This window comes from Propithecus coquereli, unplaced genomic scaffold (assembly GCF_000956105.1).
Source record: "Propithecus coquereli isolate 6110/MARCELLA unplaced genomic scaffold, Pcoq_1.0 Scaffold44, whole genome shotgun sequence".
NCBI classification, from domain to species: domain Eukaryota; kingdom Metazoa; phylum Chordata; class Mammalia; order Primates; family Indriidae; genus Propithecus; species Propithecus coquereli.
In genome coordinates this window covers 1,394,459-1,410,164 of record NW_012150174.1, presented here as the reverse complement: position 1 = coordinate 1,410,164, position 15,706 = coordinate 1,394,459, and the positions used below count along the sequence as shown (strand labels likewise).

The 15,706-nt window shown below is 50.5% G+C and overlaps 1 protein-coding gene across 3 annotated transcripts in view; it reads right to left on the bottom strand.

Annotated features, from left to right (window-relative positions):
• Nucleotides 1-15,706, bottom strand: part of PTPN5 (protein tyrosine phosphatase, non-receptor type 5 (striatum-enriched)) — a 57,556-nt gene that overhangs the window by 38,403 nt on the left and 3,447 nt on the right. The window contains exon 2 of one of the 3 annotated variants that reach the window (XM_012654234.1): nucleotides 2,180-2,270. The exons of the other annotated variants lie outside the window; for them this stretch is intronic. Coding sequence (XP_012509688.1) covers nucleotides 2,180-2,199 — 20 coding nt within the window. The 5' untranslated portion in view covers nucleotides 2,200-2,270. The remainder of the gene's footprint in view (nucleotides 1-2,179; nucleotides 2,271-15,706) is intronic. 3 annotated transcript variants of the gene reach the window in all.

Genomic DNA, 15,706 nt, shown 5'->3' with positions numbered 1-15,706 from the left:
ATTCTTGAAAGATGTCTCTAGGTAGATGATGGGTGGAGAGGGAAAGAACTTCTTGCATAGAGCAAATATTAACAGCAAGAGCAAGGCAGGGAGGCCTGAGACGTATGGAATATTTGGCACTAATTCCAGGTAGGCTGGTCAGTGGGATGGGGTGGCCCTCAGCAGTGGCACACGAGCAAGCAGTAACCTAGAAGCCAGGAATCCTGCCCCCTGGGTGGGACAGCCCTCTCCCCGCTGACCATGTGGCTTCCCTGCCTGAGAGAGGTGGCATGGGCTGCCCCACACCTGGCCTGGGAGGTCTGTAATGGGAAGGGGAAGGAAAGCAGCATGCATTTGAAGAATGGACATTAGGTCCATATGGTGGCATCTGATCTGGTCCCAAACCACTCTTTTTATTGTGGTGAAATTCACACAGCATAAAATTTACCATTTTCATCACTTTAAAGTGTCTAATTCAGTGGCATTTAATACATTCATAATGTTGTGCAACCACCACCATTATATAGTTCCAGGATATTTTTATCATCCCAAAAGGAAACCCTGTATCCGTTAAGGAGTCACTCCCCATGCTCCGCTTTCCCTCCTCCCTCCCTGCGACCCAGCCCCTGGCAACCACTAATCTGCTTTCTGTCTCTATGGATTTGCCTAGGCTGGATATTTCATATAAAAGGAATTATAAAATATGTAGCCTTTTGTGTCTGGCTTCTTTTACTTAGCATAATGTTCACCCCCGTCAGTAGCATGTATCAGCACTTCATTCCTTTTTAGGGCTAAATACTATTCCTCTGTAGGGCAGACTTCACGTTATCTATCTATTCATCAGTTGAGCATTTGTGTTGTTTCCACCTTTTGGCTATTGTGAGCAGGGCTGCTATGAACCAATCTACCCTTTAATCCTCTGCTCTCAATACGCTTATGACTGTGGGCAATCCTTTCCTCACCGTGAGTCTGAGGCCTCTTCTATCAAATAAGGTGGTCAGACTTTAAGCCCCCTGCAGCACGAACGTCATCACCTTCATTTGTTCGTTTGTACGTGTGCAGGTAAGGTGTACGGTGCAGCCACCCCGCCAGGGCTGGGTGCTGGGAACCCACCCGGACCACCCACCCCATCTTCCAGCAGCTCGTGGCCAGCGGGGTGGACGGAGAACAGACGGCTGTGGGTTGGTAAAGTGTTCTAACAGAGGCGCCTCCCCTCTGCCTGGGGGCTGGGTGGGTGCTGTTAGGAGGTAACCTGGAGTGGATGCCAGCTTTGCCCGGGACTTACAGAAAGAGCTAGAAGGTTTGATGAGGCAGGCGGAAGAGCCTGAGCCTGCTTTCTCTGAGTGAGGAGGGACTGGGATGCTGCGGCTAGGATTCCTGGGTGTGAGGCTGAGCCAATCCCAGGCAGACATGCCCTCTACCTTAGGCTTCCCGCTCCTGGCACCCCCTAAACACCCCTCACTATCAACATTGAGCTCTAACCATCCCTAAAGCTCTGACCCCAGCAGACATATCTACTCATTGAATCAAATCCATCGATTCCTACTTTTGAGCCTTTGTTCATGCTGTTCCCTCAACCTGGAATATCCTTTCCCCCCTTTTCCAAATCCTACTCATTCTCCCAGGTGCGTCTCCAGTGGTACCTCTTCCATGGAGCACTCCCTGATCTCCCAGGAAGAATCAAGCTCTCCCTCCGGGCTCCCCCCACACCTGGCTCACGCTTCCCTTCGTCTTGTACTTTGTTCTGCTGCTATAGTTAGCTGTTTATGCACCTGCCGCCCCCACTGGCTTCCGAGTGACTTGGGAGCATCCGCACCCCCTCAACCACCTCTGCATCCCAGGTGTTCAGTACATGGCCTGAGCCTGTTGATGTACACGTTAAAGGTCAAATGTAGGGCAGTGACAGGGTCTCAGGGTTGGTGGCTTTGCCGGGTCTGGGAGGGCAGACTCCAGCTGGGAGCTTCCCAACCTAGAGAAGACGGCCCGACCACGGCCAGAAAGAAGCCCATAATGCCATCCAGATTTTCACGAGCATGTTCAGCATGCAGGGGCAGAGGACATGCTGGTTTCACGGAAAAGGAATAATGAGGCTGACCACCTCATGCGAATGAATCACACGCTCTAGAGCATGCAGGCGGAGAGGGCTCGGCCCCCTCAGTGGGTAGGCTGCGGGGGACCGTGCACGCACGCGCTCACTCACCTAGCTCCCTCATAATTCATTCCCAAAGTGTCCGGACAGGGAGGGATGCCATCTGGGGCCAGGGCAGGAGGTTTGATCAGCAAAAAGCAAACTGGAGATGTGAATGGAGGAGAGAAGCCAGCTTCAGAACACCCAGAAGGGGAAAATGAGGCGCACAGAGGTTAAGTGACTAGTCTCAGGTCACGCAGTGTGTCAACAGTTGTTTTCAGGTAGTTAACAAAATCCAGATATCCTTTTGGGAGTCACTTCTCTCCTCCCTTGGTGCCCTGCCTGCCCCTTGTCACACAGCCCAGAACCAAGCTCGGTTACCTGTCATTTCTGTGTCATACCCCAAAGCCTTCTAATAAATACCTTTTCTGCCTAAGTTACTCAGAGTCCGCTTCTGTTGCTGGCAACCTGAGAACCCAGACCGATGCGTGCAGCAAACCTGTGGAACGGATAGGCTCTGAGCCCAGGACTCCCGATGCTTAGTTCACTGCTATTTCCGTCCTGCCAGGCTGCCTACCCCCCTGGCCCAGCTGTCCACTGTCCAGCCATCTGTCCCCACGTCTGAGCAGACTGCAAACTTGAGTGTTCTGGATCCCAAACACAGGGGCTAACTGTTCTCTGCTGGGGCTGTGCCCAGATGAATGACTTCCCTTCCATCCCTGCTCTGTTGGTGGGAGATGGGTGTGGGCATGGCAGGGGCCCCGGGGAAGGAACACAGAAGGGTGCTGGATAGGCCCAGCCTGCTGAGGGGCTCGGGCAACACATTTTTCCTTCTTTCGTGTGGGTCTGATCCAGGGACTGGACCATCCTTTTGCTCAACCCATGTTTACTAAACACCTACAGTGTGCAGGCCTTGTTTGTGGCCCTGGAGATTCAATGACTACAAGCATCTTCCGGGGGATGTAGGTAAGAACAAAGGCAATGGCGGCACGGGTGGCCCTGGGAGTGTGATGAGGCCCCTAATGAGGCAGGGGTCAGGGGAGGTTCCCAGGAAGTGCCATCTCCAGTGAGAGGTGAGTGTAGGGGCCTGTGGTTGTGGGATGAGAGAGGAGGGGGAGGGCATGCAGACGGGCCTGGGGTTGAGAGAAAGCAGGGCCCATTCAAGGAACGGAGAGAAATTCAGTGTACAAGGCGGGTATGGAAAGGGAGTATGGCGTGGGACAGGACAAGTTACTGAGATGCTAATCTGTGGTTTTTTGCTTCTCCCTCCCTTTCTTTCCAGAGAGGTTTGGCTGCAGGACCAAAAGGCAAGTTCCTGGAGGAGCTGTCCTTCCTGGTCTTTGTCATATGCCAGCTGGAGCACCTTGAGGGAGGGTCTCTTTGTCAGGAGGTGGGAGTTTGAGGGGGTGGAGAGGGGTCTCCAGGCCTGGGAAGGTGAAGAGCACGTGGGTTCCATGACTGGTGCCTGGTGTGTGTGGGCAGTGACAGGACCACCTGGGAATGGCGTTGAGGTCCGTAGAGAGGGCTGGATCTCAGCCTCTGGGGCTTCCGCAGCACCCCACACAGTGCCCGCCCCACAGGGCACAGAGACAGCAGACCTGGAGGGGCCCTGCAGGCGGGGCTGGGGCTGTCGCAGCGGTAACCAGCACGGTTTCCTTGAAACACCCCTGGCATGACGGCTGTGGCAGCGGTTGGGGAGGGGCACCTTAGTAATTACTGAGATTGAATTTCCTCCCAAGCTCGGGATGCTGGGAAGCTCTGAGTCCAGTGTAATTTCATTTAAGGAGCACAGTGAGACATTTCTTCCATACCCAATATTGAGGATTAAGAAATCCACCAGTGCCAAGAATAGATTCTTGATCTGGAAGCCCCGAGGCTAGATGAAGAGTGGGTGTGGCAATCAGTAAGAGATGGGGGTGTCCTGGTTTGGGGCTGTAGCTCGGCACTACCCCCTTTGCTGAACCACCGGCTCCAGCCACTCTAGTTTCAAACTGTAACTGCCTCTCTCTTGCCCCCATGACCACAAAGCACGTTCTCTTTTTTGCCCCTTTGCATAGGTCATCTCTCCTGCCCGGAACACCATCGCCTCTTTGCACCCATCCTCAAAATCAACCCAGACTTTAAGCTCCAGCTTAATCTTCAACTGCTCTAGGAAGCCTTCCCTGAGGACAGATGTTCACTCTGCTCTAGTCAAGCTATGTGGCTTTGGAAAAGTGTCTTTATCACTCTGGGCCTTAAATTTTTCTCATTTGGCAAACAGGGCTGACAATACCTTCCACCCAGGATTGAGATGGGAATTACCAGTGAGTAAGAGAAATGTGAAAATGATTATCATGGTGTTTGGTAAACAGCAGGTGCTCAGGAACTATGCAAATGACCAACAAAGGCACAGCAGAGAAGAGAAATGAGGGCGGTGGTGGGAGGAAGCAGGTATAGCTGTGGTCCCCAACTCTGGGGCCAGGGCCTGTTACCGGTCCGTGGCCTGTTAGGAAGCAGGCCTCGCATCACCGCCTGAGCTCTGCACCACTCCTCCCCCTCCAGCCCCAGTCCATGGAAAAATTGTCTCTGTGAAACAGGCCCCTTGTGCCAAAAGTTGGGGACCACTGAGGTATAGACAATGCACAAACTCCCAGGAAAGGGCTGGGAACCTATCTCTGAGAAAGGGCAAAGAGCTCTGCACATTGCCTAGTGAGGCATCCCAGGACCTTCCCGCTGACAACAGAAAGGCACTGTGAGGCCTGCAGTGTTTGTGGTTTGGGCCCAAGGCCCAGTATGAACTGCGTTTACCTGCTGCCCTCTGTGTTCTCAGGAGGAGGGGGCTGGAGGGAGGCGCGAGGAGCCCCTGTCTTGCCAAATTCCTAGATTGGGTGAGAGCAGAGGCACACAAAGATTTTCTGCTAGCCTTGGCCCCCCTGCCGGGACCTAAGCAGCAGGGGCTAGCTGCGTTGGCAGCACTGAGAGAGATCCGGGGCTCATGGCTGAGTCCAGAGCATTTTGTCCTGACTGCAGCTTTGGGGTACAGGGTAGAGAACCTCACTGTGATCCAGCTCAGGCTCTGTGGACCTTCCCAGCCTCTAAAATCCACACTGTCTTCTCTCATGGTCAGGTTGGTGAGGACGGAAAGGGATAGGAGGACGTCATCAGAGTGAGGAAGGAAGCAGGCGAGAGGGCAGAATCAGTCTTAGGGCCACCTGTTCAGGGGTATCTTCCACAGCCCCCTGACTGATTAAGAGGATAACAATGACAACGGTCTTAACAACAGAAAGGGCAGCCACCACTACTGAACCGTACCACACAGGCCAGGCACTGCCCTAAGGACCTTACAGGTGCTAGCACATTGAGTCCTCACGACAGCCCTCAGAGGAACATACTGGCATTACCCGCATTTTATAGAGGAGGAAATGGAGATTCAGAGAAATCAAATGACCTGCCCAAGACCACACGGTTAGTCATTACAGATCCGCCCCCCGCCACCTATAACCCTAACCTCTGTCCTTTTCCACTTTTTAGCCTTTGGTGAAAACAATACCCCACACATAGGAAGAGAGTGAACACTACAGCCCTTGCTTTCTATATGCTCTTTAAAAAAATCCTCACCATAAATCTGCGGGGTAGCATGTGATGATCCCCATTTTACAGATGAAGACACTAAGACCCAGGAGGTGAAGTGACTCTGCTAGGCTCACACAGTGAGTGAGTTAGTGAAGGAGCCAGAGGCAGATTCCTCTGCCTGTCCCCTTGCCCAGGGCCCTGAAGGAGCTCACTGCTGTGCCCTCCCCAGGAGGAGAATGACCGGAAGTTCTGCCCTGCATCTTGACCTCGGGTTTCCCCACTGGAAGCAGAGGCCCAGGGAGCTGGCTTTGGAAGGCTGGTCGTGAGGAGAGTACGGGATGGTGGCAGTTGTGTTCCCTCAGTCATTTGGGTTAGTCATTTGGGTCAGTCATTGGGCCAGTCATTTCCCCTACCTGAGTCTCAGCAGCCTCAAACGAAAATCAAAGAGGTTGAATGAGATGATCTTTAAGGACCTTTCCTTACAGGTCAGGCTTCAATTCGGGGGCTGTCAGGTTTTAGTATGGCAGACGGCGGGACAGCAGTGAGCCAGCAGAGGGCACTCACAGCACCAGGGAAACAGGCCTTGGTCCATGGAGTCCAACTTCCCCGCGTGGAGGGCGGATTCCACCTGAGCCAATTATGACAGCGGTGGCCTTCAGCTGCGATGGTTTGATGCTGCGGATGGTCCTGCCTGATTGTACATTGTGTGGCAGACAGGAGCCCAAAAGATGATGAAAAAGCTGGATTTTGGAGTTCAAAGGTCATCTGGTCTAATCCTCTGCTCTCCAAGATTCTGCAAACATTCTATTCTGCTTCCTCTCTCTACACGCACCCCCACCCCACCAAGGTATGCAGTTTAATTTACAAAGGGAAAACAGGCAATCACAAATGTGAAGCTGTGATCACACCTCTTGTAGGGGGTGTTCCGGTATTTCTGTTCAGTTAGTCAGGTAGCTATACTGCCTTGGAATATACTTTTCCTTCTACTGGAAAAGCCCCCCTTTCCCTTATCTGCTTGGAAAACTCTTATTTGCCTTTTAAGACCCTGTTCAAATGTCACCTCCTCAGCAGAACCCTCCCTACTCCCTTAGGAAGAGCTGGGTACTCCCTGTCCTCACTCTCCGCACGGTCATTACCAGTGGGGAAGCCTGTATCTGCCTCGCGCTGAGCTACACCTGTGCGCAAGCCTGTGGTCTGTAACCACGGCAGCTTCCCTTTAGCGAGGGCTCCGAGTGCCGCACGGTATCCCAAGCACTGTCGTGCATTACATCATTCACTTCTCACTCTAACTCCACGAGGTAAACACAGTCATCCTCCTCCTACACATGTGGGGACTGGGATTTGGAAAGACTGAGTCACTTGGTCAAGGTCACGCAGTTGGGAAGTGGCAGAACCAGGCTTCAAACTCAGTTTGCCTCAACACCAGGCCTAGGCTTTCTTTAAATCACTAGGTTTGTAATCTCTGATGTGGACCTTCCTGTTTCCCGTACCTAATACTATATCTGGCACCAGGCAAATGTTCAAAAAATATTTCTTAAAAAAAATAAATGAAAAGAAGGTTAGAGTCTTTGCATTTACAAATGGCTCATTAAAAACAGAAGTAGTGAACACACAGGCTTTGTCACTGGGATGCCCAATATGGACCAAGGCTCTCCCACTGGCTGCCTGATCTTGGGCAAGATACTTGATTTCTCCGTGCCTCAGTTTCTTCATCAGTGAAATGGGATAACTGTGTTTACGCTGCAGAGTTTTTACATCTTAAAAAAAAGCCCTGATTTGTGGCGTTTGCCAATTTCTACAGCGTAAGTGCTCCCACCATGGCTGATTTCAAACTAGAATGGGAAGAGGCATGCTGCTAGTCTTGGCAGAGGTCTGGAGTTTTGCTCAATCTCTCTATGCCTCAGTGTCCTCATCATTAAAATGGACCAGCAGTATTACCGTTCTCATACTACCACTGTGATGAGTAAACTTAAAGCTCTTGGAAGAGCACATAGTATGCTAGCCAGTATTACCATCATTGTTAAGAGTTTTAACTCAGTCTCACTGTTGCTTGCCTGGCACTGACACTGGCCCAATCTCAGCACTGGCCTTCTGCCCTGGCAGGCAGACTCTCTGCCTTCTAGGACTGAGGCCTTGTCCACCCTTACAGCTCTCCCATCTCCCCCTGAACTAGAATTCTGACCTAGCCTGTGTTGGTTACACAGCCACTCTGATCACACGTTATTTTGTGCCTCTGGTTTCATCTCTAGACGTCCCTGATGCCGTCCCCTTGGCCTGGACTGCCAGTGCAGGCTGTGCCTTGCTCAGGATCAACCTTGATGATCTCTTTGGCACCTGCCCTGCTCTTCATTGCTTACAAAGCTCCTTCTTCTCCCAGGGCCTGGATGAATTTACGGAGGGGAGAGCTGGAGTTCAGAGCTAAGTTTGCTCCCATCTGAGGCTAGCGAGGCCCCTAGCTCTGCCTACACCCCACTGTGGGCTCTAGTTCCCTATCAGGGCCCCCACCCCAACCTGATTTAACCCTCTGTGCTCAGGCTGTGGCAACACAGGCTGCGAAAATCCTGGTACCTTAGGGTCCGGTGGAAGAGTCAGACAAACTGAGTCAGAAGCAAGGCCTGGGAGAGGAACGCAGAGGCTAGATTTGGAAATATTAGCTGGATCTTAAGGCTCTTTAGCCAGGAAAGAGAATGAACTAGGAAAAAAAAAAACCCAGGTGGGACCAGGAGTCAACGCTGAAAAGGACATGACTGCCTGAATTCAAATTTAATAAATACGATATGTATACCTACTATGTGCCACATGCTTCCAACACCTTATTTCATCAGCCCCTTGAGACAACCTCATGAAGACATCATGATTCCACTTTTCAGGAGCTACAGGCACTTAGAGGGGTTAGGGATTGACATGAGAGCCGGTAAGTGGTCACCCTGCCACTGCTCAGGTGGCCAAAGGAGAAGACAGGATAGAGCCCGGTCCTGGGCCAAGGGTGGCGGATCCTCTCACTGCCTTCTGCCAGTGGACAGCTGGAAACCTGGGCCCGGGGTGGGCTGTGAACAGAGTCCTCAGTCACCGGGATGATTCCCTCAAAGCATGGCAGACTGACAATTCTGAGGTCACACAACCATGGCCATATGGAAAAAGGATGGATTCAGAGGCAGAGAGACCTGGAGGAAATGCTGTGTGCTGCCACCTAATCCCCATGGGGCCCTGGGCCAGTGTCTTCACCCCTTTGAGCCTGTTTCCTCCCGTGTAACATGGAAGTGACAAGAGATGCAGGGTTGTGGCGAAGCCTAGAAAGTGAGTGATGTATACAGAAAGAGCCGGGCAATCCTGAGGCAGGCATCCGGCTGCCCTGGCTCAAAGCTGCATTTCCTGTCTCCCTCCGAGTCAACCTAGCACGGGAGACACTCCTGCTCTTTGTGCCAGGCAGTGCCACCAGCTACAAAGGTCTGCTTCCTATTTCCTCAGGCTCTGTCAGGTGTTCCTGGAGCTAATGAGAACAACGCAAGAAAGAACAGCTTGAGGACGAGAGGGCCCTTCCCAGAGGAACCTCCTCTGCCCTCTGGAGAGCTCCAGGCTGTTTCCGGGTCCCCACGTGACCTGGAAGGGTGGGTAAAGAACCGGAAACCTGACTTTGCAGGAGTCCCCACATCCTCCCCCACCATGAAATCAGCCCACCCCACCCGCCATGCTCCGTCCTGCTTCTCAGCCTTGGTGTCCCCTGTTCCTCCTGCCTGGACAGGCCTCCCTGTTCCTCCCCTTTGAGCTGTGGCCTCCTGCCCTTCCAAGGTCCACCTCAGCTCAGGCTTCTCCAGGGAATCTCCCCAGTGAGTCGAGCGCACACGGACCTCTCCTGTGGCTCAATTCTCCCCCCAGCGTTTCTGTGACTTGGAACCTGGCAACGAACTGCATCCATCCTGGGCTGCTCCCTGGCTCTCCTGTCCAAAACTTTGGCTTCTGTGAGCTGCCCAGGCTGAGAAGGGGCAAGGGACAGGCCTCCTTCTATATCCCCCATGATAGGGAGCCCGGTGCAGAGGAGGAGGGATGGAAGGCAGGGCAATGTACATCCAGCTCTTTCCTCTACACTCAGAGTTGGAAGGAAGATGGGGAAGAGAGGCCAAATGGGAGAAAATGAAGGAAGCAAGGAGTGGAAAGGAGTGAAAGAGGAGGGAAGGGCAGCTGCGTGAGACTCAGTACTAGGGTCATGGAGGACAGAGCAGGCCCGCAATCTGTGCTGCCCTGGCTCATGTTTTCAGCTCTCTCCTGGGCTCAACACAGACTCCTCTTTGAAAACCCTTGGAACTCACCTCCTCCAGGCAGCCTTCCCTGATTGACTCTGATCTCTTCTCCCTCCCCTTGGCTCCCCGAGCTGAGCTATTTTGCACTCATCGATGCCATTTCCCATGGTGCCAGGTCCCCTGGGGAAGGGGTGGAGGTCTCTGCTTCACTGGCAGGAAGTTTCAGTCTACATTTATCATCTGTAGTCAGAGATTAGACTTTGTGTCTTTTTTGACCACCTTTCTTTTATCAGCTTCAGAGGGTGGTTTGGAATACATTTTGCATGGTTATTTTAAATCCAGTTTGTCTCTGAGATAATCTTGAGGCAAAAGCTGCTATAATCTTATATCCGTTTCTTCACTATTAGGCCCTGTGCTGGGCCTGTGGGGATACACAGATAGCTAAGGCCCAGGCCCTGCCCACCACCAGCCCCCAGCCCAGTGGGCAGAGTCAGAAACGTGCTAGGTGTCCACCAGGGCTATCTCATGCGCATATGCAGGAGGGCACAAGGGGAGGGGCTGGGAGGCTGCATGGAAGAGACCTGAAGGACAGCGGGGAGGGCATTCCAGGCAGAGAACACGGCAGGGGCAAAGGCCTGGAGAGGCGACAGGGCAAGGTGTGCCAGGAGGAGGAGGCACCTCAGTGTGGCCGGAGGGTGGGCAGGAGAGGGACTCTCAGCACATGGCACAGGGGCTTCGTGCATCAGCCCAAGACATGCTGATCTTAACACACAGGCCGCTTTTTCGCAGGGGGAGTGAGGCAGGTATTGTCATTGTAGTTGGCATTTAGAAATCTCTGTGTGTCGGGGGGGCTGGGACAACATGGATGGATCTTAAAAACTACTTCATGACACAAAAGACCATATATTATGTGATTCCATTTATATGAAGGTCAAGAATAGACAAAAACTCACGTACGATAATAGAAATGGGAACAGTTGTTACTTCCGAACTTTCAGGGGTGATGGAAATGTTCCCATCTTGATCTTGATGATGACTCTACGGGTTCATACAACTGTCAAAACTCACTGAACAGAACACTTAAGATCTGAACACTCGACTACTTGTAAAATATGCTTCGAAAATGTGTGTGAGTGCTTCTGGCTGTCACAATGACTGAAGGGTGCCACTGGCAAATAAACAGGGGCCGGGCCAGCGATGCTTTCACAGAAAAGAACTCTCCCGCCCAAGGGCCAGCGGAGTCCCTGTCGATGGATACTGCTGCAGGCCATGGGGGCCACAGAGGAATGGAAAGAGCAGGGGGAACTGGTGGCATCTGTGTCTGGAGGAGATGGGGCTTTGGGGGTGGCGGGAACCCACAAGGTCCAGGCGTCGTGGGATAGGGACGTGGCACGGAAGGTGGACGTATGATCTTTACTGCCGCTGCTGGGCTTTGCATTTGCCTAACTCCAGATCACTGGCCTGAAGCTGCCTAGGCCCAGGAGGTCCCTCTAAGGCACCCCAGACACCGAAGGGGACGCAGGCCAGTGAGGGAAGTAGGAGACGCAGCGGATGTCAGTGGGAAAAGGAGATGCTTCGCCGCTGGCCTTCCTGCCCCATGATAAGCACCAAGGATGACAAAAGTGATCATCGTCCTCTGAAATGAGTTTGGAGTCACTGGACACTGGGCTGGATGCCACTGCTGTTACTACAGAAAACCATTTTCTTAAACCATGAGCTAAAGAAGAACACAGCCCACTTACGCTAAAACGCTCGCCGGACCTCTTCCTTCAGGAAGTCTTCGCTGACCTCCACCTGGGCAGGTGCCTCTCGCGAGCTCCCTGGCCCTCGGCCAGCACCAAAGCACACTAACTGCCTCGGTCTGAATTCTAGCTCTGCCACTTACTTGCTTTGTGCTCTTGGCAAATTACTCAAGTTCTCTGAATCTGTTTCCTCACCTGCAAACTGAGGATCATAAAAACCTTGTTCACTCAACTGTTACGAAGGTTGGGTGAGATAATGTAGTAAGCACTCAGCAAAAGGTACTGCTGACCATTATCACCGCAACAGCATGCATCGACATGGACCACTGTCGCCAGGTTACCTCTCTGGTGCCCCTACTAGCGTTAGCTCCTTGCAGGCAGGGTCCTTGTGGTCGAGTTGATTGCCAAAGGTCCTGTGTCCACCGCCATGTCCAGCACAGTAAATACTTGCATGCGTGCATGAATTCCACCCACTAGGATCTCTCCTGAGAGCTTTCTTTTTCCACCCACAATGCTTCTAAATCACAATTCTTCAGAAATGGAGGTTGGACTTATTTGTATTCTGTTCCCTCTTCCCTCCTAGTACCTCCAAACAAAATTTACTTTTTAAAATTAATGGTTTCTTCCTGGACTCTCCACTCCCAAGACTTCACTCAGTGGTCTTTTTCATGTGGGGCACACAACAGTCCTTTTTTACAAAAAGCACCCTACACCTTTAAACCTAGAATTACCATATGATCCGGCAATTCCACGGCTAGGTACACACCCCAAAGAATCGAAAGCAGGAGCTCAGACAGATACTAGCATACCAATATTCATAGCAGCATTATTTACAATAGCCAAAAGGTGGAAGAGATGAATGGATAAACAAAATGTGGTATATGCATATTAAATACAATGGAATATATTCAGCTTTAAAAAGAAATGCAATGCTGACACCTGCTACAACATGGATGAACCCTGAAAACATTAGGCTAAGTGGAAGAAGCCAGACAAAAAAAGGACAAATATTATATAATTCCATCTATATGAGGTACCTAGACTAGGTGAATTCATGGAGAAAGAAGGCAGAATAGAGGTTGGCAGGGTTCTGGGGAAGACGAGCACGAGGAATTAGTATTTAAGGACTACAGTGTTTCCGTCTGGGAAGATGAAAAAGTTCTGGAGATGGATGGTGGTGATGGTTGCATAACACTGATTATACTTATTGCCACAGAACTGTACATTTAAAAATGGTTAAAATAGTAAATCTTATGTGTATTTGGCCACAAATCAATGCGTCCCAAACCAAACAAATCACTGGTGGGACTCCCTCTGAGATCTGTCAGAGCTGTATGTCCCTCTGCCACCGCCATCCCCAGTGCCCTGTGACTGTGGCCTCCTGGCCCGTGATCCACCTCCCTCTCCATCTTCTCCTTGGCTCCTGCTCTGGTGTTCCCTGTTCCCTTTCTACCCCAGGACTTGGGGCCACCACACGCTTTCTTCTTTGCACCCCTCTCTAACCACCCTTAGTCCCGTCATACCCCTTGAGGATGCTTCACACGGATGCCAAGACTCTGAGACAGAAAAGCTATGTGCGTGGACATGCTCACTCCTGACTACGCCCAGCAATAAAAAAAAAAGGCTAAATAAACTATGAAAAAGTCACTGAGAATAAGATGATGACCACGTATGTACAGAGAAGTTACGGTAAAATGTTAAGTGAAAAATTCAGGCTATAAAACTATATATGGACTGATTTCAACTATTACAAAATACAGATCTATAGAAAACAGAATGGGACATACAAAATCACGGTTAATCTTACATTTGTTTTCTAGTATGGAGTCCGGTTGTGTTATTTTCACAATTGTAATTTATTTTTTAAGGGCTGGGCAACACCCTTAGGCAGATGATGAAATATACCTGTCGTCAGTCTTAGAAAAATCTTCAAAGTCGACTCTGGATGCCCATGTGCCTCCACCACTAAAGTCCGCAAATCCCTTCTGAATGGCTTCCAGAGACTGGGGGGACGGGGAGGGGGACAGTTCATGCGGACTCTTCAGAAAGACGTGTTGAGACTTGGCATGTCTCTCTAGTGACGGCAACCAAACACCTCGCCACAAAAAGGGAGGGCAATTTAGGGTCTTTATTTTGCCATTCCAGTAACTAGGGGATTTGGCTGTGAACAGTTTACCTCTACATTAGCCGAAGTTAGGAATTCCCACCAAGATGCTTGCTCCCTTCCATACCTGCAAACTGTGGCTCCGCTGCATCTAGCCAAGGGGATCCCCTTCCAACCCAACATGCTGCGGCCCAGGTATGGACATTGGAGTCACACTTGCTTCAAGGGGGACACAGGAAGGGAGGGTGGTGCTTGTTGCATGTGCCACAGCTCAGTGGGAAAAGCTTTTGTCAGTCCAAGAGTTTGGGAATTTCTGAGCTTTGCCAGACATTGGTTGTCACGGTGTTCATTCCACATCTCAACAGATGCAGAAAATATAGAGATGACATTGAAGAATGGGGGGAAATCTTATTTTCCATAATACTCTAGTTTAAGGCAAGGAAGAGCTTTTTGGTGATAACACTGTTCAAAACTAAAAGAGTTTTTAGGGTATTTTCCCCCTTGGGGTGACCTGAGTTTCTAGTTTCTGCAGGTGAGAGACCTGTGGATTCGGATGGAATTTGAACCAGGGGGCCCAGAGCTAAGACTGAGCCACATGTCAACTTGTTCCTCACACAGTCCAGCCAATTTCTCCATTCCCACTTGTAGATCCATTTAACCAATCAATTAGGTGCCTGAAGAATTTATACTTCTAAAATTTCTGCCTCTCTTCCTTTTTGGGAATCTGTCCATTTATTGGAGATGATAATGCCTTGGCCTGCAAACATGGGCCTTTGTGCTAGAGACAAGTTTGTTTAAAATCTCCATGAAGGAGATGGCGGAGGACATAAGAGTTACACAAGAGAAAATCTGACATGAAGCCAGGAGCATTGGCTCTGGAAGGAGGGATGAAGGAAGACCAAAAATGTCACTGTTTTAATTGTTTTACAGTCATTTAAGATATGTTTTACTATTAATATTTAGTCTTAGTCAACTGCAATGTTTATGATATCAGGCTATGCCGAATGAAATATCAGATTTCATTCCAATTTTCATACTCAAATGACAACACACACATTCGTCATCTCAGCTTTATCATTTTGATCATAATACAGCTTGCTATGACCTTATGATGCCATAATATCTTTATTTATTGGTTCATAAAGTCTATGATATGAAGTCTCATTCATAAATGGTCATTTCCAACATTTGTTCATTCAACAACTATTTAGTAAGCCATTGCGGATGTCCAAGCTTGGTCTGCACTAAGAATACAGGGAGACTAGGACTCAGGTTCTCTTGGACTCATTAACTCCATGCAATTTCTCATTGCTCAGCCCATCAGCACCTATGAGACTGGCTCTGACCACCACTCCGACCCTTTTCCTTACCCCTCTTCCCTTCTGCCTACCTCCTACGGTCACACTTGAGGTTCCTTGAAAACACCAACCTATTCTTACCCCAGTGCCTTTGCACTTGTGGTCTCCTCCTCTTAGAATGCTATTCCCCCACGTCTCTTCCTCATTTCATTCAGGTCTTTGTCCAAAATATCACCTCCTCAAAGACAATCCTATTTAAAGGAAAATCTCTTCCTCTCCCCTTCCACCCAGTCACCCCTCATCCTACATTATTTTTCTCCAGAGCACTGCTCACCCCCTGAACTATTTTATCTTTGCTTATGTTTTATTTTCTGTCTCCCCTGGTAGAGCTTGGGCAGGAAGTTCGTCTTTTCAACAACGTATCCCCAGAGCCTAGAACAAGCTGGCATGTAACAGATGTCTATACAAATTTGGAGAATGAATGAATGAAGGAAGGAAGGAACTGGTTCTTCACAGTTTAGGGTGCTTGGTGAGCTGGCTTTGCAGGAGGAATCATGACAGTCTCTGTCAGATCCACGGCCCTCCCCAACTGCTCCCCCTGCCTTCCCCTCCTGCTGCGCTCCTGTGAATGGCATCCTTGGCCACTCAGTCTCAAGCCTTGCCAT